The 24,165-nt window shown below is 39.4% G+C and overlaps 1 protein-coding gene across 1 annotated transcript in view; it reads left to right on the top strand.

The window, feature by feature from the left end:
• LOC121861543 overlaps positions 1 to 24,165 on the top strand; it is an 83,287-nt gene that overhangs the window by 31,664 nt on the left and 27,458 nt on the right. Inside the window, exons 2-6 of the mRNA XM_042359394.1 lie at positions 14,262 to 14,349; positions 14,996 to 15,136; positions 17,666 to 17,764; positions 23,448 to 23,608; positions 24,033 to 24,165. The exon at positions 24,033 to 24,165 is cut by the window's right edge and continues 59 nt beyond it. Coding sequence (XP_042215328.1) covers positions 14,262 to 14,349; positions 14,996 to 15,136; positions 17,666 to 17,764; positions 23,448 to 23,608; positions 24,033 to 24,165 — 622 coding nt within the window. The remainder of the gene's footprint in view (positions 1 to 14,261; positions 14,350 to 14,995; positions 15,137 to 17,665; positions 17,765 to 23,447; positions 23,609 to 24,032) is intronic.

Consider the following 24,165-nt stretch of genomic DNA (forward strand, 5'->3'; position numbering starts at 1 on the left):
GTAACATTATAACATCAACAACAGACCTTAGTTGTTGTAGTGTAGTAATATTATTATAACATCAACAACAGACCTTAGTTGTTGAAGTAGTAATACATTATAACATCAACAGACCTTAGCTGTTGAAGTGTAGTAATACATTAACATCAACAACAGACCTTAGTTGTTGTAGTAATATTATTATAACATCAATAAATAGACTTAGTTGTTGAAGCGTAGTAATATATTGCAACAAATAACAGACCTTAGTTGTTGAAGCGTAGTAATATGAAGAGTAAATACCAACAAATAGACCTTAGTTGTTGTAGTGTAGTAATACATTATAACATCAACAACAGACCTTAGTTGTTGTGAGTGTAATATTATTATAAATATCAACAACAGACCTTAGTTGTTGTGAGGTAGTAATACATTATAACATCAAATAACAGACCTTAGTTGTTGTAGTGTGTAATACATTATAACATCAACAAATGGGTAAAACCTTAGTTGTTGTAGTGTAGTAATACATTATAACATCAACAACAGACCTTAGTTGTTGTAGTGTAGTAATACATTATAACATCAACAACAGACCTTAGTTGTTGAAGTGTAGTAATACATTATAACATCAACAACAGACCTTAGTTGTTGTAGTGTAGTAATACATTATAACAACAACAGACCTTAGTTGTTGTAGTGTAGTAATACATTATAACATCAACAACAGACCTTAGTTGTTGTAGTGTAGTAATACATTATAACATCAACAACAGACCTTAGTTGTTGAAGTGTAGTAATACATTATAACATCAACAACAGACCTACAGTATACTAACCTAACCTAATTCTAAGGACGAAGCACTCCAAGTCTCATATAACCGGCTAAGTAAAACGTCATATTTTTCGGGTGGCGTTTTTTTTCTGGTTAGGTTAGGTTGTGTTGACTTCGAGGGTGAATCTAAAAAGAATGCGGTTAGGTCAGATAAATAAGCAAAAAAAAAATTGCATTAATAACCTTTAGATGAACGATTATGTATAATACCTGTATCTGCCTCTGGGTTTGTTAGTTTTTATCTCGCTTCGTGTCATCTGCTTTTAAGTTTGGCAAGGTTAGGTAGATGAACGTAGGAAAAAGGTCACAGAAAAAAAAGGATTGTCATTATTGTGTTGTGGAACTTCACCCCCATATTTTATGACGCAAGTTGGCTAGTTCCACTTTTGGCTTCGTCTCGTGAGTTACGGTCGTTATAAATACGTTTATCGGTTTACTGTGTGTTTGTGTTGGTACGCCTGTGTGATTGTGTTGGAATGCTCGTGTGATTGTGCTGGCAATAATTCAGTTTGTGTTGCAAGCTCATGAGCTTGTGTTGGTACGCCTGTGTGTTTGTGTTGGTACGCCTGTGTGATTGTGTTGGTACACCTGCTAGCCTGTGTTGGCAAGCCTGCGAGCTTGTGTTGGTACTCCTGTTTGTTTATGTTTGTATCTCCATGAACCAGTCTGTACACGCTTAAGCTGAGCGCTTGTCTCATGTCTGTATGAATGTAATATATAATGAATAATTAACGGTTTATTGAAAAGTTCTGCAGAGGCTGAAAAATATACATTGGCATAAATGACTTATTACATACATTGGTGGTTTAACAAAGCCTTCATTAGAAGGTCAAGAGGTATACAGTGAACATACAGATTAATGTAGGTGTTGAACAGCAAAAGCATAGTGTAGTAACTCCTCCCAGATGGTGTTAGGAGGGACCTCACGTGGTGTAGTACGGGTGAGTATGTTCATGAGTAAATGCATGTAAATGTACATACTGTAGTCATCAGCAGGTTACCATCAGTAGGTCATCAACAGGTCATCATGAAGAAGTCATCATCAACAGGTTATCGTCAGTAGGTTTAACCTACTGACGATCATTACTAGATCATCATCAGCAGGTCATCATCACTAGGTCACCATTACTAGGTCACCATTACTAGGTCATCATCAATAGATTATCATCAGCAGGTCATCGTCACTAGGTCACCATTACTAGGTCATCATTAATAGGTCATCATCAGCAGGTCATCATCACTAGGTCATCATCAATAGGTCATCATCACTAGGCCATCATCAGCAGGTCATCATCAACAAATCATCAACAGGTATCATAACCAGGTCATCATCAACAGGTCGTCGTCAACAAGTCATCATCACTAAGTCATCATCAGCAGGTCATCATCAATAGATTACACTGGTCTACAAAAAAATATTTTTTTTTCTGGCATGAAACCTTTTAACTGTTTTTTTACTAACTTTAAGGTGCTGAATCCAAATCTGATCTCAGATTTGCTCCATCACGTAACGTGCCAGAATTTACTGAGCTACCAGAGATTGAGGATATAGACCGGAATTCACCTGTTTCTACTGATGAAGATGAAGAGACTGATCTTTTCAAGCCATCTGGTGAAGATTGTGAAAAGCCAACGTTGTTTACTCAGTCAGAATTGAATGATCTGGTCAGAGATCTAAATTTGCCAAAACAGTCTGCTGAATTGTTAGCTTCCAGGCTTCAAGAGAAACGACTCTTAAAACCTGGCACGAGTGTCTCCTTTTATCGCAACAGAGAAGAGCAACTGCGGAAGTACTTTCATTCATATGACCAGCTTGTTTTTTGTAATGATGTAGAAGGACTTCTTCTCTCCATGGGACTACCAGCATATGATAGTAAGGATTGGAGACTTTTTATTGACAGTTCTAAAAGGAGCTTGAAATGTGTTCTTCTTCATAACGGAAACAAGTATGGTTCAATTCCAATCGGACATTCTGTACAAATTAAAGAAGAGTATGAAAACATTAAGACTGTTCTAGAGAGGTTGCAATACCATGCTCATGAATGGTTAATTTGTGTGGACTTGAAAATGGTAAACTTTCTATTGGGCCAGCAAGGAGGGTACACAAAATACCCCTGTTTTCTGTGCTACTGGGACAGCAGGGCTACAGCAGACCATTGGGTGAAAAAGAATTGGCCACCAAGACATAGTTTGACGCCTGGTGACAAGAATATCATTAACGATCCTCTGGTTGACAGGAAAAACATTGTCCTTCCTCCTCTGCACATAAAACTTGGTATCATGAAGCAATTCGTCAAGGCTCTTGATCATAGTGGAGAGTGTTTCAGATATATATGCTCAACCTTTCCAAGTCTTAGCGACGAGAAGAAAAAGGCAGGGATTTTTGATGGACCTCAAATAAGAACACTACTCAGAGATCCACACTTCCTTGCAACAATGACTGAGGCACAGGCAAGAACTTGGAATGCTTTCTCTAATGTGGTGCGGAACTTCTTAGGGAACAAGAAAGCGGACAACTATCAAGAAATTGTGGAAGAGCTGCTCTTGAGTTTATAAGCACTTGGATGCAGAATGAGTATCAAGGTTCACTACTTACACAGTCACTTGGACGAGTTTCCAGAAAATCTGGGAGAAGTGAGCGAGGAGCAAGGGGAGCGCTTTCATCAAGACATTAAAGTAATGGAAGAACGTTACCAAGGTCGATGGGACTCGAACATGATGGCGGACTACTGCTGGAGTTTGATGAGACATTCCAGAAGCTGTACATAAGAGATCGGCCAAAAAGAGGAAGTTTATGTAACTGTAACTTGATCTTAATACTTGCACTATTTCTACCGTACATTAATTGTTTTTTTTCACCCTTCAATGTTACATTTAAATATCATATGTGCATTAACTTTCCAATTTGATATTAACAATTTTTGGTTATAGAAAAATACAAATTATAATGCTGAAAAAATTTATGTATACATGTTTAAACCGTCAATTTTGATCCAAAAGTTTACGTTTCCCAGCAAAAGTGCAATATGGTATATCTCAAAAACCTGATGTGATAGACAAAACCAAAGTCATATTTGGATTCTGCACCCCAAATTTACTTAAAATCCGTTTAAAAACCTTGTGCCAGAAAAATTGTGTTGACCGGTAAGCATCAGTATATTATCATCACTAGGTCACCATTACTAGGTCACCATTACTAGGTCATCATCAATAGATTATCATCAGCAGGTCATCGTCACTAGGTCACCATTACTAGGTCATCATTAATAGGTCATCATCAGCAGGTCATCATCACTAGGTCATCATCAATAGGTCATCATCACTAGGCCATCATCAGCAGGTCATCATCACTAGGTCATCATCAGCCGTTCATTATCAGCAGGTCATCGTCAACAGGTCATCATCAACAGGTCATCATCAGCAGGTCATCATCACTAGGCCATCATCAGCAGGTCATCATCAACAAATCATCAACAGGTCATCATATCCAGGTCATCATCAACAGGTCGTCATCAACAAGTCATCATCACTAGGTCATCATCAGCAGGTCATCATCAACAGGTCATCATCAACAGGTCATCATCAGTAGGTCATCATCACTAGGTCATCATCACTAGGCCATCATCAGCAGGTCATCATCAACAAGTCATCATCAACAGGTCATCATCTCCAGGTCATCATCAACAGGGCATCATCAACAAGTCATCATCACTAAGTCATCATTAGCAGGTCATCATCAACAGGCCATCGTCTCCAGGTCATCATCAACAGGGCATCATCAACAGGTTATTAACACCGGGGTCATCACTAGTTCCAGGGGTGGCGGAGTTCACTGTCAGGAGGTACGTAATTGCGATAAAATTGGGCTGATGAAACGTGCGCGGATGATGAAGTTACTGGGAATCAGGTTTGTAGGACAAACTCTCCTGCGCTGTCATTACTACAGTAGCATTATTATGGGAGTATTACTTAATATACAGGCGTCATAATGTGTGCTGTCAATATGTGCATCACCTGGAGACTGGGTATCCTTGTTTATTCCGCCTGAGGATTAGTCTAACCACCCTAATCTAACATTACCTCACCTAACCTAATATAACCCACTTAACCCACCCTAACCTAATCCAACCTAACTTAATTCAACCTAATGTTAACGTAACGTAACATAATATAATATAACCCCCAAGTAGCGTTAGTATTTAATCATCAGGTGAAGTAAACTGTGCTGGTTAATCTTCAGGTGATCTAAACAGCTTAACGAACAACCATGTTAATTTTGACATAAGAGTAAATAACTATGATTTATGTCTATACTACACTAATGGTCCAAGGTCAGATGAACTTAGGCAATACTGCTAAAGAAAACACCAAGGTCAGATGATCTCAGCCGTGAGCCATCTTGAGGTTGGTTAAATGAGCTGGCGTGGTTCTTATGGCTAGGCCAATATCTTACCTCTAAACGATATATCCCACATACTGTAGCTAGATAGATAGATAGATAGATAGATAGATAGTAAAAGTTTATTGCAAATTTACATTGGATCAGCGTGTATGTAGACAGTGCAGGTAAACAATACCATTGTCAGACAGTGCTAGTATATGAACGATGGTAAACAGTCAGTCGAATATCAGTGTTATGGTACACAGATGTATAGGTCTCGGATCCATGTCTTGTTCGTGTTTATGTTTTTTCTCTCTCTCTCTCTCTCTCTCTCTCTCTCTCTCTCTCTCACTGACGCACAGTTTCACCCCGATCATCTCTGTACAGTTACACAAGGATGATCCCGCAGTGCAGCGACAAAAAATAAATCAGCATAATAAATCAGGGCTTCCACCACTCCTGTATGCAACCAGCCTTACCCAACACCCCTGTATGTCTGTGAACACCGACCCTCCTATAAGACCGATTCACCTGAAGATTAGCCCACCCCCGGTTTATGCACCTGATGGTTAGTCGCCCTTACGTTACCTGGGGGGGTAAGTTAGTGTTAGGTTAGGTTAGCGTTAGGGTGTTTAATCTGGGGTGCCTAATCTTAATATGATCCCTCCCGTGTAATTCTCTGTGTGTTATATACCTAATCCACGTGTCTCTCATAAATGACACCTTACCTCTGAACGTATGTGCTACAGAGCTATGAAACACCACGTGAATTGACAAGTAGATATCAGGGGGAACTTGAGCCATATGTCGAGATAATGAGAGCAGGTGGAGAAGGAGGGCAGGTCATGCCCACCAGGGTGACCTCTGCCCTCCCTCCCTCCGTCAGGAAGAGATATACCAGGAAGTTATTACCGACTTTTTTGGCAGCTTCTACCGGACTGGAAATTTCAGCAGCGTTTAGTTACTCATCACTCTACTTTCTGCTGACCTACAATCTGCCGTCTTTGTGGGGAGGAAAGCAAAGAGGTTTCTGCTGTTGTTGCCGACGTGATGTGGGATAGAACTTCGACTCCAATGAGGGAAATTACGCTGAAATTTCTACTTTTTTAGAACTTAAACTACGCTAAGTCAGTTGACAGTGTGTGGGAAATTGATTTAGCTGTTAGATTATATAAGTGTATCTTGGTGAAAGTACTTGTGTGGGCAGATAGAGAGTTATGCGCTTATAAGGTTTGTTTATAGTCAGAATGATTATCATATTCATAGAGTCAGTGTGGTTAGAGTCAATTGTTGTAAGAACATAAGAATGGAGGTAACTGCAGCGGTCCTATTGGCCCATACTGTGCAGTCCCGTTTACACCCAACCCCTATCGCTCACATATCCATGTTTAAAGCTATCCGGCGTATTCGAGTTAATGATGATGTTTGGTAACTTGTTCCACTCGTCCACTACTCTATTTTCAAACCAATGTTTACATATTTCGCGCCTAAATCTAAATTTGTCTAATTTAAAACCATTGCTACGAGTTCGCTCCTGGTTGGATAGTTTGAGTACCTTTGTTATATCACATTTGTTTAGCACTGACTTCCATTTATACACCTCGATCATATCGCCCCTCACGCTACGTCTCCCGGGGAAGTGCAAATAAAGATGCTTTAACCTGTCTCTGTACTCAAGGTTTCTAATGCCCGGGACTAATCTTGTCATCATCCTCTGGTTAGTTGTTGTCCGAGAATAAAGTGTGGTTAGGCGGTTGTAGTGAGTGCGTCAGCAGAGATGAGCGGACGTCCTCCCTCCCACCAACGTTATTCTCGCAGTCAGTCATTACATGTTCCTCCATCTCTCTACTTCTTGGGTGAATCAAACAACACGAGCCTTAGTTTGCCACTGGAAAAAAATAGAAACAAATAAATCATAGGATAAAATATACGTCAGTGAAGGAAAACAAAGATAAATGCACATTAGAAAGGGAATGTAATTTTACAGTAATGAGAGCAAGGTATATAACAATGTAGGTATAACAAGAAACAACTATATTATTAATCATTAAATGTGCACAGGGACTTTGTGATCACTGTGCTATTTCATGTCTGTTAAAAGCGATACAATGTGTCTCAGAAAAATGTATACACACTACCTTACAGATTTTCGTGGCGATCCCTCAACATTCTCCTCACTCGTTGATGTGCAAGGTCTCCCATAAACAAAGACAATGTTGCTGTTGTAATACAAGCAATCACACGATCTACACGAAAACCATAAGACAGTGTGCATACATTTTTGAGACATGGAGACATCCTGTTTTAGCAGACGGTGACGCATCTACACAGTCGATCACAACCTGCCATTACTCTCCCCCCTCTCCTTCTACTGCGGGGTCTGTTTCCTGGAACTTCCTCATTATAAAGGAATGAAAAATACCGCTACCAAGGACCTTATTGTCCTCAGGGGGCAAGAAACTGGAGTCTCTTGTTATTTCGTAAGACATTAATACGGAGGACAGTCACACTTCACACTTGAAACAAAGGGAATGGTTCAAATATATTGACCTATGCTAACACCACATTAAAAATGTTAGATCACCTGAAAATTAAACACCCAATCATTACTTGGGGGGGGGGGGCGTTAGGTTAGGTCGAGTAGATTAGGTTAAGTTAGGTTAGGGTAGGTTAACTTAGGTACAGATGCGTTACGTTGGCATTAGGTTAGGGTAAATAAGGTTTAGTTTGGATAGGATAGGTCAGCATTAGGTTGGTGTTAGATTAGGTTAACGTTAGGGCAGATGATCATCAGGTGAAATAAGCTTTGGTGTCTAATATTAGGTGGTCAGTCTGTGTATTGCTTACCGTGATGACCAAGAGTGGCTGTGTAAAACACACACACACACACACACACTTGCTGCTGGTAAATGAATGAAACACCTGGAGAGGGAGGAGGAGGAAGGAGGTGGTTGGGGTCGGGCAGGTGCTGGTGACGGCTACTTCCTCTACCTGTGAGAGTTTCATATTTTTATTACCCTCCTCCTCACCTCCTTCCTTCCCCGCTTCCTCCTCATCACCCAAGTGTGTGTGTGTGCTAGCGCTCACACACACACACACACACACACACACACACACACACACACACACACACACACATCATCACCCCAACCACCATCACTACCATCATCATCATCATCATCATCATCATCTCCGCCCAACAAAAATTAATTGAATAACCCACTGGTCGATTTCACCCTTATAAACAAAGATGATGGCGCGTTTTTATTGTTAGGTTCGGTAAGGTGAGGTGAGGCAAGGTTAGATTAGGGTCGATTTATTATAGAGGACGTAATTCTATATTGTTGTTTTGTTTTGTAATGATAAGTTCAGACAAAAACAAGACGATTTTCTTCTATGTCACTTTTCTGGCATTTTACTCACCAACCAAACCTTACTTAACCGGTATCTGCCCCCTAGAACCCTCGCCATATTAAATATCTCGGTTCTAGGTCGTTTGCGAGGGAAACGTCATAGAAGAAATGTGTCTTAGAATTGTCTAAAATATGTTTGCAAAGAAAATTTCCCGAGATTTGGTGAATGGCAACAAATGCGATAATTGCTTTCCTAGTAGTTTTCTGATTTTCAACTCCCAATATCTCTGTTATGGGTAAAATGCGCCAAAAGTGTCATAGACGGAAATCGTTTTGTATTTGTCTGAGTTTATCATTAGAAAAAAAAGATCGAAATATGTCCTCTATTATAATTTGACCTAGATAAGATAAGGTTAGCATTAAGGTGTTTAATCAAGTGTAATAAACTGGGTCACCTAATCTTCACGTCTTTTCTACCCACTGGGAAAATAATACAATAAATATTTCAATATTCCCGCGGCCTTTCTTTTATCTACTTTCTCTCAGAGGAACTTACTCACTGACAATATTATTTTACCTCAGCACTAGGATCTGTCACCCATAATTAATTTTACTGTTACCGCGTGACTAATGCATGTACACGATTCACCACACAAGAAATGTGATGTGTAATGTGTGTTTCAGAGAGTTACATACAAAAATAGCAGTAATACCCAGCGATTACCGTCACTCTACATAAACCTGAACATCAACACTGCCGTCGTTCACGTCATCATTGGGCCTCTTCTTAACTCCTCGTATTTGAATAACAAGAAAAAGAGTTGCATCTCATTTAAATTTGTAATTGTTGATAACTTGCGTAATTACTGACTAGAAAACGCTGTTAAAGATCATAGTTGTTGACGCTCGGTATTACATTACTGCATAACAACGGCAGATCACTGTGATAGTATAGGACTTTGTTGCCCAAGAAAGTCAAGACTCCCTCTATTTATGTCACCTCAAGAACTTTACCAGTGTTTAGAATTTTTCGACTTTTAATAGAGGTAGAGGAACGTTATTATGGCAGAAGATTGTTGAAATAGTACACTTTTAACGGCTCACTTGGGAAGATCTGTTGTCAGCTGGTACACGTATGTCGTAACTATTTTTTCAGGAAATTCTAACATGTTATATTCTACTTTTAAATGTGTGTTTTAATGATACATACAAACTACCGTGTCGTCCATGTCGTTCAACTAATATTTAAGACAGAGAAAGTAAGGATCACCTTGTCGACGTTTTCCTGGGGGGCAGGTGAGAGGTCGACCAACCCCAGTTTAAAGAGAGAGTTTCTGGCTCTAGTTTATCATTATATATTTTATGCTGGGTAAACATGGTTCGAAAGTCGCCAGTAAATACTTTCTGAACGATGCATAGAATTTTGTTGAAGGTGAAGTTCTTTTAGTAGTGGAGCGAATATTACCAAGCTTTACTCAGTATGGATGGTGGGATATCATGGCGATTAGAAATACCCGCTTACCTGTATCTAACCTGATTAAGCCTAACTTAACTAAATATACTACCGCATTACAATCTGCGTCGATTGGCAGGAAATGTTCTGTCTAGACTAGAATTTACTTTCCATGTTCACGTTGCAATAGACAGATGAGCAGTGTGTTAGGTGAGACTGTGTATTATATAAATGCAAACTAATGCTGCAAATGAGGCTCTCCAGTTTTCACTTTTTTTCGGACAGCAGAGAAAACATGTGTCACTTTTCTTATACAAAATGTACACCGTCGGATAATGGTGGAGAACGTTTTAGCGAAAGTTGATATTGTCCGCAAAATTGTCTGACAAACCAAAGAATGGAGCCACAAACCCAAGTGTCTTCTCAACTCTTCACGATCATATCATAAAAGACTTTAGCTTCAACACCATTAACACGAACTCTCAAATGCAGCTACATTGTAACTCTGAAATTCTTGCACTCTCACAGCAGCTAACTCATCATATGCTGGCTACCATTAGAGGCTGTGGTGTGCAGTAGGTGTAAAGTTATCAACCCGGCTTGTAATACCTGTCTGCGTGATGTGCGCCATTAGCCGAGCTTTCCAACAAACACAAGATTAGTAGTTGAGACAGTCCCTGTCAGACCACAACAGTCAGGGGGGCCGTATCTCTGGATAATAATGACATTAAATGTTGATTATCTAACTCATGTGAGGTATTACTAAAATACATCCACAGTGAGTTGGGTTAAATCCCTTCTTATTAGAGTTGTCGTGTTCTCAACTATTGGTCACACAAAGACAGGGACACACGCGAGGATAAAAAGAGTTTTCTTAAATATTGCTGCTGGGTTGGTGGAGGACAAATATTATATATATTTAATTTTGCTGTAGCTGTCAGATAAATTTTTGTTGACTTATTTTTTGTTTAGGTTGTTGTAAACAAAATAAAATCACAGGACTTATTTTTGTTTATCGTTATTACTTACATGATGAGCGTTGGAACTCCAACACTCGCTAGGCGGCTGAAAACTCACTTGATTCTTCACCCAGCAAAGTTACCAGCAATATTAAATGTCTCACGTAAACAGGAAAAAAATTAAATCTGCCTAAGTTATTTTGCCTCAGGATTTTGAGGGGACAGTAGAATAGGGCGAGTGAACCGTAGATTGAGCTGCCGGCATCACTAAATTCAGTAGAATTATATTTTCTGGTTACACCTGCAGCAGTTATTAATTATCACAGGTATAACTAGGCATTACTTATCGCAGTGGGACAACACAAGAGATAGTGTAGACGTGTAGTGGTGTAGGCAGCTCACTTTCGAGTCTCAATTGTTCCTTCGTCATTTTTCCCCGAAACTGGTGAAGCGAGGATGTATCTAACTGGTTGTCTTTTAAGTTGCCACTTAAACTTGGAGGGCAAAATGACGTCGCAATACCACTGAGACTATAAAGAAGAAATAGTCCTACATCATCTGGCTATGTGTGATTGTGTGAGCATTGAATACGTGTATCAACCCTTTAATCCTTTCAGTGCGGGACGTCAACTTTTAATATTATATTTGGCCAAACACTGATGAATAGTCTAAGTGGTTCAAAATTGACTCACACACACAGTAACAGCTGTGTGGTGACCAAGGACAAAAAGGACAGCCCAACCATACAGTAAGTTTCCTCAAGTCAGTGTGTTGCCCCACTGTCTGAGTTGCCGACGGGCCACTTGTTAACTCTAAAAGATGTATCACACCTTTGCACCGACAAAACGCTTTAGACAATTCTGATATAAGGTGATACTGGTGAAACTGAAGATGTGAGATCAATTCTGTATGGTATATATTTTATATTCAGGCCAAGAACATTATATTATCACCGTCTTTTGTACTGTACATCTTCCCCTTCCACCCAGGGACGCCAATTTGTTGTGGGTCAAGTTCCTTTAAAAATTTCACATTCAAGAAATTTCGCGTTTATAGGCCGTAACATTATGTACACATTATTATACTGTCAGTAATAATGTGTTTTTTATTATTCCCGAGACAACAGGCCAGAAAACATGTACAATTCTACGTTAGCGGATATGACTCGGCAGTCTTCTTTTTTTACGGTAAGTAATTTTGTTGTGGTGAGATTACTCAGGTTTACTCATTCATTTTGTCTTCTAGGAATTCAGGTGCATCATTCCCTGGCAAAAGTGTTCGTCATCTTCAGAATCTTCCTGATAATTCTTACTTCCTCGTGGGAAAAAATAGAATATCTGATTCTTTAATTATCAAGTAAAATAAACAGCGGTTCCTAATCTTCATGACACCTAAGAAAAATATTGTGAAGAAAAGGTAATCACATTAACGTGACTAAAATGTTAATTAGTTGGAATTATGGAATAGTATTGGATTATAGAGGGAAAAGGCTACAAAATAAATATAATGAAAATTATGAAACCCAGTTTGTGTCACATGATAACTAAAACACCCTAAAATGCTAACCTAACCTAACCTAACCTACAGTAGCCCCCCATTTAGGGTGACATAAGCTAGGGTTCCTAACCTTCACTAGATCCAAAATAAGAACGAATATCAGTGACAGGCTACAAATAACAAGGTGATTAGTGAATTTATAAACGATGAAGTAACATAGTATGATACAGTATTTGTGAAAAGTAAAAAAAAAAAAAAGTTAAGTGAAAGTGAACAACAATCAGTTTTGTCATGAAGGCCCGTAACTGATATACAGTATTGTACATTATGAAGATGTCTATTTGTGATTATAGAACTCAAACTAGATATTAATATCGTTGAAGCCACACTTGTTGAAGCGTAGTCTTATATTATATCATCAACATAAGAGAGCAAGTACTATTTTTATACCCCTAACGTCATATAACCGCTACTGAATTATTGTTTCACCTTAGTAGTCGGTGTATTGTATCCAAAGGACAATGTAAGTGTAATGATCACCTGAATAATAGACACTCCAGCTTATTTTACCTGAAGATTGACCACCGTAACGTTAACCTAACCCACCCTACCCTAATCTAACCCTCTAGACAGCGTTAAGGTGGTTAATCTTCAGGCGAAATAAGCCGGGGTGTCTAATCTTCAGGTTATCCAGCGTAATGCCATGATGGATGAGAGAAAATTGTTGTACAATTTTATAGTACAGTAGTGTGGCGCGCACCGTCGAGCACATCTCCAGGTTGTCTGCTCCCCCAGTTACTGTAGGTCCAGCCTGAGTGAAGATTACCCGCAGAATTCAGCCAGGCATGCCGGCTCCCAGGCAGTGTGGGCAGGGAGGGAGGGACCGGCCTGTCTCCACTCACTGGCAAATTACTTCAGCAGTCATGGCTGTTGACACTGACAGGAAGTGTGAAGGAGATCACCCTTAACTTCCTACTCCTATCTTGTGAACACCTGGAGATTAACCACCCTAACATCAACCTAACATAACCAAATCTAACCTGCCCCGATTTAACGTAACCTTATTAAACTAAATTAACCTTATCTTCAAGTGATCCCACTTTTGTTATTTCATCAGAAGGGAAAACTTGATTAAAATAACAAGTTGAAGATGGTGAGTGTAGGGGGGGATGAAGACTGTCCAGAGGAAGGCAGAAACCATAGATGGGTGAATGAAATTGAAAACTGAGACCCCCAAACTACAGACAGCTTGAAAACGTCTGCCGGTAGATGGCTTTGACCACCAACTCTCAAACAATCTTCCTTGTCCCAAACTTAATAATGGCACCTAGACTGATTGAATGCAGCACGTATGAAGGACAATTTAGAACATATTATCTTACATGTGGCTATTTAGTCTCTACAGGATTTCCAGAGAAGGTCGTCCTTTATTGACTATTCATTTGAGATGTATATTGTATACACGTTATTCTGTACCTGCAATGTCTATAATTTCTTCGTATCTGTCTTTACATTGACCGACTGTAGGTATATCGGGGTATTTTGATTTTTTTGATAAATGTAAGTTAAACAATAGATGAACTAAACAGGTGATGGGGAAGATGACCGCCTGAAGATATCGCCCCAATTTATTTCACCTGAAGATTAACCACTCTAATGATACTCAGGAGGGTTAGTTTTAGGTGGTCAATCTTCTGGTGAAACAATCTTGGGAGAGGGAGCAAGTCTTCAGGTGATCCGGGAAAGTTACGTCATGTTCTTTATTCAGATAGTCATTAAAATGGTTATTATTTATTTTATACAGAGACAACTGCTGGTGCTGGTGAGCCTCATAGGGGTGTCGTCATCGCTGGACCCTCCCTCGCTCACACTACCTGGAGATGTTGTCATTGGTGAGTCACTCGGGCCTTCCTCACACGTGTTGCGTTTGTTTAAAATATTTGTGATTCATCTAATATAATGCTGTTGAATAATGTTGTCGAATATATTTAGATCACTTAAAGAATATATACCCCTAGATCATTTCACCTGAAGATTAGACATCCCAACTTATTTCACCTGAAGATTAGACACCCCAACTTATTTTACATGAAGATAAGACATCCCAACTTACCTCACATGAATATTAACCACCCTAACACTAGTCTAACTTATAAAACTTAACCTAATCCCCCTGGTAACATTAGGATGGTTAAATCACTTAATCTTCAGGTGAAATAAGCTGGGGTATCTAATCTTCAGATGAAATAAGCTGGGGTATCTAATCTTCAGGTGAAATAAGCTGGGGTATCTAATCTTCAGATGAAATAAGCTGGGGTATCTAATCTTCAGGTGAAATAAGCTGGGGTATCTAATCTTCAGGTAAAATAAGCTGGGGTATCTAATCTTCAGGTGAAATAAGCTGGGGTATCTAATCTTCAGGTAAAATAAGCTGGGGTATCTAATCTTCAGGTGAAATAAGCCGGGGTGTCTAAACTTTATGTGATGCAACCAGGTTTTTTAATGACAAGATAATTTAATTAGTTTATTTCAATTCAGGTGTGGTGGCTGACTTGCATGGTCGCGGAGGGTCACCAGGGGGCTGTGGGGGGCTGAACACAAGGGCCGTGGAGCAGGTGGGGGCGGCAGAGTGGGCCCTGGACACCATCAACAACCAGTCCCAACATGATTACACTATAGGTAAGTCTATTGAACACCTGTAACACAACTATGGGTAAGTCTATTGAACTCCTGTAACACAACTATAGGTAAGTCTATTGTACACACTGTGAACACCTGTAACAACTATAGGTAAGTCTGTTGAACACCTGTAACACAACTATAGGTAAGTCTATTGAACACTTACAACACAACTATAGAGTAAGTCTATTGAACACTTGTAACACAACTATGGGTAAGTATTGAACACCTGTAACTATAGGTAAGTCTGTTGAACCTGTTAACACAACTATAGGTAAGTCTATTGAACACCTGTAACACAACTATAGGTAAGTCTGTTGAACACCTGTAACACAACTATAGGTAAGTCTGTTGAGCACTTGTAACACAACTATAGGTAAGTCTATTGAACACCTGTAACACAACTATAGGAAAGTCTATTGAACACCTGTAACACAACTATAGGAAAATCTATTGAACACTTGTAACACAACTATAGGTAAGTCTATTAAACACCTGTTTCACAACTATAGGTAAGTCTATTGAACACCTGTAACACAACTATAGGTAAGTCTGTTGAACACCTGTAACACAACTATAGGTAAGTCTATTGAACACTTACAACACAACTATAGGTAAGTCTATTGAGCACTTGTAACACAACTATGGGTAAGTATTGAACACCTGTAACAACTATAGGTAAGTCTATTGGACACCTGTAACACAACTATAGGTAAGTCTATTGGACACCTGTAACACAACTATAGGTAAGTCTATTGAACACCTGTAACACAACTATAGGAAAGTCTATTGAACACCTGTAACACAACTATAGGAAAGTCTATTGAACACCTGTAACACAACTATAGGAAAGTCTATTGAACACTTGTAACACAACTATGGGTAAGTATTGAACACCTGTAACAACTATAGGTAAGTCTATTGAACACCTGTAACATAACTATAGGTAAGTCTATTGAACACCTGTAACATAACTATAGGTAAGTCTATTGAACACCTGTAAGACAACTATAGGTAAGTCTATTGAACACCTGTAACACAACTATAGGTAAGTCTATTGAACACCTGTAACACAACTATTGGTAAGTCTATTGAGCACCTGTAACACAACTATAGGAAAGTCTATTGAACACTTGTAACACAACTATGGGTAAGTATTGAACACCTGTAACACAACTATGGGTATGTCCATTGAACACCTGTAACACAATTGTAGGTAAGTATTGAACACCTGTAACACAACTATAGGTAAGTATTGAACACCTGTAACACAATTATAGGTAAGTATTGAACACCTGTAACACAACTATAGATATGTCCAGTGAAAATCTGTAACAACTATAGGTTTGTCCAATGAACACTTGTACCACAACTATTAGTATGTCCATTGAACATCTGTAACACAACTATAGGTATGTCCAATGAACACCTGTCCCATAACTATAGGTATGTCCATTGAACACCTGTACCACAACTATAGGTATATCCATCGAACACCTGTACCACAACTATAGGTATGTCCATTGAACACCTGTCCCATAACTATAGGTATGTCCATTGAACTTCTGTAACACAACTACAGGTATGTCCATTGAACACCTGTACCACAACTATAGGTATGTCCATTGAACACCTGTACCACAACTATAGGTATATCCATCGAACACCTGTAACACAACTATAGGTATGTCCATTGAACACCTGTACCACAACTATAGGTATGTCCATTGAACACCTGTACCACAACTATAGGTATGTCCATTGAACACCTGTACCACAACTATAGGTATGTCCATTGAACACCTGTACCACAACTATAGGTATGTCCATTGGACACCTGTACCACAACTATAGGTATATCCATCGAACACCTGTACTTCAACTATCAGTATGTCTATTGAACACCTGTAATGCAACTAAAGTATTGGTATGTATATTGAACACTTGTAACACAACTTTAGGTATGCCCATTGAACATCTGTAACACAACTATAAGTATGTCTATTGAACACCTGTAGCACTGTAATAGGTATGTTCATTGAACACCTGTAATACAACTAGTTAAGTATATTGAACACTGGTAACACAACCAGCCACACATCCTGTTTTCTCTGAGAACCAAAAATTTACCCTGTAAGACAAGTAATTTCCAGTTTTTATTAACCAGGAACCGACACCCAAAGTAAGACGTTTATCAAGAAGTTCTTCTCAATTGCAATTTTCTCATATTTTTCTCCCTTTCTTTGTAAATTTTGATATGTTTTAGAGTAACTAAGTTTCTCATAATTTTTATATTATCTTTTCATCTTACTTAATTTCAACTTCAAGTTTAAGATTGTAACAGTTTGTTGTGAAAAAAATTAGTTTTAATGGAAAATACTGCGGCTGTTGGCCTAATTATTTATTATTCATTCATTTTTGGTCTGTCATACCAATTCATTTGTTATTTCTTTCTTCCAAGTGACTTCAAGCTTGTATACTTTTCAGTTTTGTTGCTGTTCTTGTTATTATGTGTCAGTGTTTTTGCAGGTGTTCGAGTATATGATGCTTGTGGGGACACGGACATGGCTCTGCGGCAGACAATAAGACTTCTCCAGGACACCCAACCACCAGAACCACCTCTACTTGGTATGGACGCTGCATTCCTAGGCTATGTCCCATGTGCGAGCAACCTGCGGCATCGAGCGACCAGGGCATAAACATGCTACCTACTTTGCAAAGCGACCTATGTCCCACCTGCCAGGGTCTTTACTTTTATCCTCTTCACCACTGATCGGCTCGTTAGTCGCTTGGGCGATCGGTCACGTCTCTGTAACGCACTGTTGACAAGTACTGGGCATGCACCGGCTCCTGAATGTACCTAAACCTGCTCCAGTGTTGGTCAAGTCTGGTCTTAAAAGAGCTCACACTTTGTGCTGTCCCAACACTCTCTGGCAGGTTGTTCCACGAGTTCACAACTCTCACTCCGAAAAAGTTTATCCTCGCAGTTTTCTGGACTTGAAGCTTCTTCAATCTTGAGCTGTGACCCTTTGTGGGGTGAGTGTCTGTCAACTCCAGGTAAGGACACTCGACTGAGTAGTGCCCTTTGAGATGTTTATACACCTCAGTTAGGTCCCTCCTTGCCCGTCTGTAGTATACCGGTAAACTAGGCAAATGCAGGTGCTCTAATCTCTCTGGGTAGCTGAGGTGCCAAAGTGCAGGCACCAGTCTGATGGCCCACCTTTGGACATTTTCAATCAACTGACAGTCCCTAGCATATCTTAGGGACCAGATGGGGTGACAGCACTCCAGGTGGGGAAGCACCTAGTTCTTAAAGATCGTTACAAGGGATCGACCGTCTAGATATCTGAACGACCTTCTTATAAGACCTAATAATTTAGTTGCTTGATTTACCTTCTTCTCGCAATGGCCCGAGAACTTCAGTTCATTGTCAACATACACACCTTGGTCCTTTTCACATTCAGTCTCAATTAATGCAGTTTCTACTTCCGTTGGGACGATACGCCTCCTTACCGTTGGTACTTCTCAAGTGCATCCTCTTACACTTAGTGACATTGAATTTTAGCTGCCATTTCTTCGACCATTTTTGAAGCTCACAGAGATCCTTCTGCAGCTCTTCACAGTCTGCTTGGTTCTTAATTTCCCTAAATAACTTGGCATCGTCTGCAAACATTTGTATGTAGGAACGTACAGCTTCTGGCATGTCATTTATGAAGCAAACAAACAACAGCTGGCCCAATATACTGCCTTGTGGTACCCGCTTGTTACGGGTACACATGATGATTTCGTGCCATTACTCACCTCACACAGCTTGCGATCATTGAGAAAGTTTCTGATCCATGCTAGGACACTTCCCCGAATCCCATGTCCTTCCAGTTTAAATTTCACCCTTTCATGGGGTACGCTGTCGAAAACCTTGGCAAAATTTAGGTATATATTGTCGATATTACCATCCTGTTCCAGAATTTGGGTCCAAACATCCAGTACCTTGAGTAATTGTGTTAAGCAGGAACGTCCCAGCATAAAACAGTGTTGGCAATCCTTTTCAAGGTTGTTTTGTAGTACATGTTCTATCATGGCATCTCTTATAATGCTCTCAAGTACTTTACATACTATGCTGGTCAGACTCACTGGTCTATAATTATTCGTGGAGTGACAATTACTCTTCTTGAAAATAGGACTCGCATAAGCAATTTTCCAATCACTGGGGATCTTTTGCTCATCCAGGCATTTACAGAACAGGATCTTCAGGGGCTCAGCTAGCTTGTTGCACAACTCGCTTAACATTCTGGGATGCACCAAGTCAGGGCCGGGGCTCTTATGAACCTTTAGCTTTGACAATGTATTTCTTATAACCTCTTCTGAGAACACAATGTGGGTCAGTTCTGTGTCAAACCATCTGTCCTCAAGTGTAGGAAGATTGTTCACATCCTCCCTTATGAACACCGAGGAAACGAAACTGTTCAACGCCTCCTCTTTGTCCTGGTCAGAATCTGTGTAACTACCCCCCAGGGTAAACATGCCGTCTATGCTGCGCAGATGTTTACTGGTACTTTTAGAAAATAATGTTTTTCAACGTGTGTTACCTGCAGAGGTACCCAGGAAAAAAGATCCCATATATCAAGGAGGTTGGAAGTAGCCAAATTTCACCATCTCTACAAGGAACTTCATTAAGATCCAAAGAAGTTTCATGAGTACACCGGAATGTATTCTGAATGGGGGCGAGGCTTACCCACTCTATGTATATTTGTTGAAACCCTATCCTAGGAATGCTCTGAACAAAGAAAAAAGAATAATTACAGATTGTCACGTGCCAGGCGTGTTGTAGGGTGTGCATTTAATATTTGTACAAGTAAATTCAGAATTTTAAATAAGGCTATTGAAACAAAGGTAGATATTGCTGTTGACATTGTAAAGTGTGCTCCACCTTTCCATAATATTATCATTGACATAGATTGGTCTGGATGCAAAGTCATAAGCAATTCAAGAATGTACAGGTAAAAATAACACAGCACCCTCTGGAATAAACAATACTTCACATTCTTCTGCAAAGAATGTAAGATAAACATTTTGCAGCTATTTTAATAGTCTACAAGGATCTATTTCTTGAAAAGATCAAGCTGTTAGCAGTGGAAAATGAATGTATAACCTTCTTTAGTTTTGATGTAGAATGGGAGGAAGAGACGATCAAAATAATTTATTGCTGCTCCAGGTCGCGGCATCTAGTTCCTGCTTCCTGGTCACTCACCAACCCTTGTGTGTCTACATGGGACACATCAAAGAAAACACATATGTTTGTCCGCTACACTCATGTGGTCCCTCGATGCTGCAGGACGCTCGCATATGGGACATAGCCTTAGTCTTCATTTCTTGGTATACTGTACTAGCACAGTTAATGTACAGCATTTACCAGCATGGTCTGTATAGAACACATGTTGAATCAATATAAACTTGTGTGATGATTTTACTGAATATGTATTGTAAATGTGTATGTATATAATGACATGTTTTGTGTCATGTATTACAGTATACTGAAATCATTATTTCTTTTCAATAGAGGAAAGTTAAAATGATTGGCATCACATCAAAGTTCTCTACCAACATCATCAGAATTATTTGACTGTACTACAGTATTGTACAGTACACTGCAGTACAATACAGTACTCTATTACTGTAGGCAAATATGAAACAGACATGGAATTTCCATTATTATTCAGATATAAATTTCCAAACTAAAGAACTGTACAGTGTAACTAGTCTTGAATCACATGAAGAATAGACACCCTAGCCCAGGGGTTGGCAACCTTTTGAACACACTGTGCCAGTTTATAACATTTCTACTGCCCTGCGTGCTGACTATAATTTTCAATTTGCAAATTATTGTCATGTGTATACAATATTGATAAATAATGCTTTCATACATATTTGAAATACATACACACAAGTACATGTGAATGGTAAGATATGTAATCAAATACTATAAAATGCTCTCACCATTTTAGTGTGATCCCTGTCCCTGCTTCCCTTTGCTCAGCGTTGCTATGTCGGGAATATATGTATCTGGACACCTTAAGTTGCACACACCCCTCAGATTGATCAGCTGTAAGTCGACTGTGATGATGATTGAGGATGTTCTTCATGTGTGAAAATATCTGCTCACATAGATATGTTGATCCAAAGGTTGAAAGTAGTGCAAACGTAACCTTCTTCAAGCAATCAAATTTCTCTGGAAGGGATGCCCAGCAGCTAGGATGGAGGTCTCATGATCACTCACAGCTGTTTAAAGTGATTTACATAGTTCCGTGAAGTTTACTGCCTATAATGAAGATTACTTAAAATTGATCAGCTGCATCTCCATGTCCTCTATTTCCAGTGTGCTGGAATCTTGAAAGCTGACAGAGAACTCTGCTTTCAGCTCTTGCATGTACACTGCAATCTCTGTAATGTTCACAGGATGATGTGCTGACCACCCCCTTCAAGTGCTTGAAGTACTGTTGCAGAAAAGACTGAAATTGTCCGTGTGTAAGAGCAGATCGTGCAACCCAAAAAAATCAAAATTTTTGTCACAGTGGCCATTACTTTATTGAGATCAGAGTTTGAAATTCTGGCACAAAGATTTTCTTGAAGATTAATGCAGTGTAACTTCAGGATGGGGGTGTCCAATTTTATCCTCAATTTGCTTGGCAAATCCCCTGTGTTTTTCTACCATAGCAGGAGCACCATCCATTGTAACTGCAAATATTTTTTTAATATCAACTCCTCTCTCCTCAAAATGATCAATGAACGTTTTAACAATGTCATCTTCCTGGATAGTACCATGTATAGGTCTTAGGCAGCACAGCTCCTTGTGTACCTCCATGTCACTGTACCTGGCGACAATAGCCAAACATGGTACTGTATGTCATTTATATCAACATTCTCATCAACAGCAATACTGAACACAGTTGCCTTTTTTATGCAACAGTTTGCTGTTCTCTTATATTTGCAGCCATGTCTGATAGGTGCCTCTCTACAGTCCTGGCTGCAACAGGCATGTCTTTTATCCTTTAGATGATTGTTTGTTTGTTTGGTAAATCACTAAATAAAATTTGAGAGCTGTTGAGAAAGGTCTCCTTTATATAATCCCTATCAATAAATGGTTTTCCATGTTTAGCAATATGCAAAAAAAACTTTGTAGCTGGCCTCAGTTGCATGATCTTTGTTTGCACTCAGATTCTTCATAACGCTGCTTTGTTTTTCATAGCGAGATACTGCCTTCTTAATTGCTTCAGCCTTGTCTACATTGCCCTTAAATGTCTTCTCATGCTTCATTTCATAATGTTTCTTTACACTTGATGTCCGACAAACAACATTCTTTCAACACAAAGCACACACAGCTCGACCATTCTGAAGAATAAATCGAAAGTCTTTTGTCCAAAAGGGTTTAAATGAGGGAACGTCTAATTTGGCTTTCTTAGCAGCTGCCATTGTGGCTACTTAATTCGGAGTAGCTTCTGTCACCGCTGCTGAAAGTACACTGACCGTGCCTGACAGTCTGAGTGACTTAGAAATAGAAACTCTCACGAGTAAAAAATCCAGTAGATTGAATACTAATAGAAAGATGATTGTGTAAATTCAATAAAAGTGATGTAAATACATATTCAAAATAATAAAACGTATAATTATACTATAATTTCTTAGATATAGAATATATCCGAAAAAAAGAACAGAAGGCAAGCAACGTATTTTAAGTGTAGGTAAAATCTCAACACTGGGTCTGACATGATATAGGCCACAGCTGAGCTGACGGGTACTGACTGCATTAGTTCTAGCTCAAGCTCATGTCACAGTTTGTTTATTTGAAATGGCGCTATTATTTTTCGATTTTGTAATGTTTTTTAAAATCACTTGATGTACCATGGTCAACCCTCTTGTGTGCCAGGGGTTGCCGACCTATGCCCTAGCTTATTTCACCTAACCACATTGGAAACACTGCTTCTTGTCCAATCAGCAATGTTAAGCACGTTGGCTCTGGTTAGTACTTGGATGGGTGACCGCCTGGCCCTAAGAACACCAGATGCTGCTGGCTTAAGGACACTACTGGAAACAAACATCTCATGGCTTTGTCAGCTGCCCTTGGTCACAATTTGACTGAATATCAGTTATTGTTAAAACCCAACCTAATCTAACCTAGGTAACTTAATCCCCAGGTACAGTAGTATTAGAGTGCATAATCATCAGGAGAAATAGTTTGGGGTGTCTAATCATCAGGAGAAATGTTTGGGGTGTCTAATCATCAGGTGACTGACCCAACTACTCTTCTCTGCCACAGGTGTGGTCGCTCTAGGGTCAGCAAGAGTAGTATCAGGTACAGCTACACCTTTACATGCTTTCAACACTCCCATCCTCATCACTGATGCTCGAGCGGCCCACACCATTATACCTGCCGATAATGTCTTCACCACGGCACCTCACCTCACTGATCAGTTACAGGTTGGTACAAGTTGTGCTATGGGGAGGAAAAATTAAACTGTACAGAACCTGTATTTTCTTCATATCACCAGTACTCTACCCAATAATATCTCACAAATATACAAATACTGTACTACTGTACAGTATTGTACTACTGTGCTGTACTGTATTGTGTGTAAAAGGTATTTCCAGATAGGTAAAAAGTTTGTTTCTGTTTGTAACTAAATGAAAACCTTAAATGTATTATACTGTTCTGTATACTAGTTTTTTTCTTCAGACCTAAGACAATCATATATCCTGTGTTATGTTGTTAACTTACTCTACTGTATATATTTGGAGAAGATTCACAGTTGGTTTCTTGTTTCTAAATGTGAGAAATGACTGACTTGATAGATACATAAAAGAAGTTGAAGAATTAAATATTTTTCTTTTTGTTAACTTTCAGGCAGTGCTCTCTGCTGCAGTCCGATTAGGTGGTGGCCTTATAGGGGTGAATGTGGTGTCCAGCTGTAACCACGCCTCCCTGGTCCTGCAGGAACGAGCATCAAGAGCTGGTCTCAGGATCCTTCACCTGCTGC

Source organism: Homarus americanus, unplaced genomic scaffold (assembly GCF_018991925.1).
Source record: "Homarus americanus isolate GMGI-L3 unplaced genomic scaffold, GMGI_Hamer_2.0 scaffold24260, whole genome shotgun sequence".
Lineage (NCBI taxonomy): Eukaryota > Metazoa > Arthropoda > Malacostraca > Decapoda > Nephropidae > Homarus > Homarus americanus.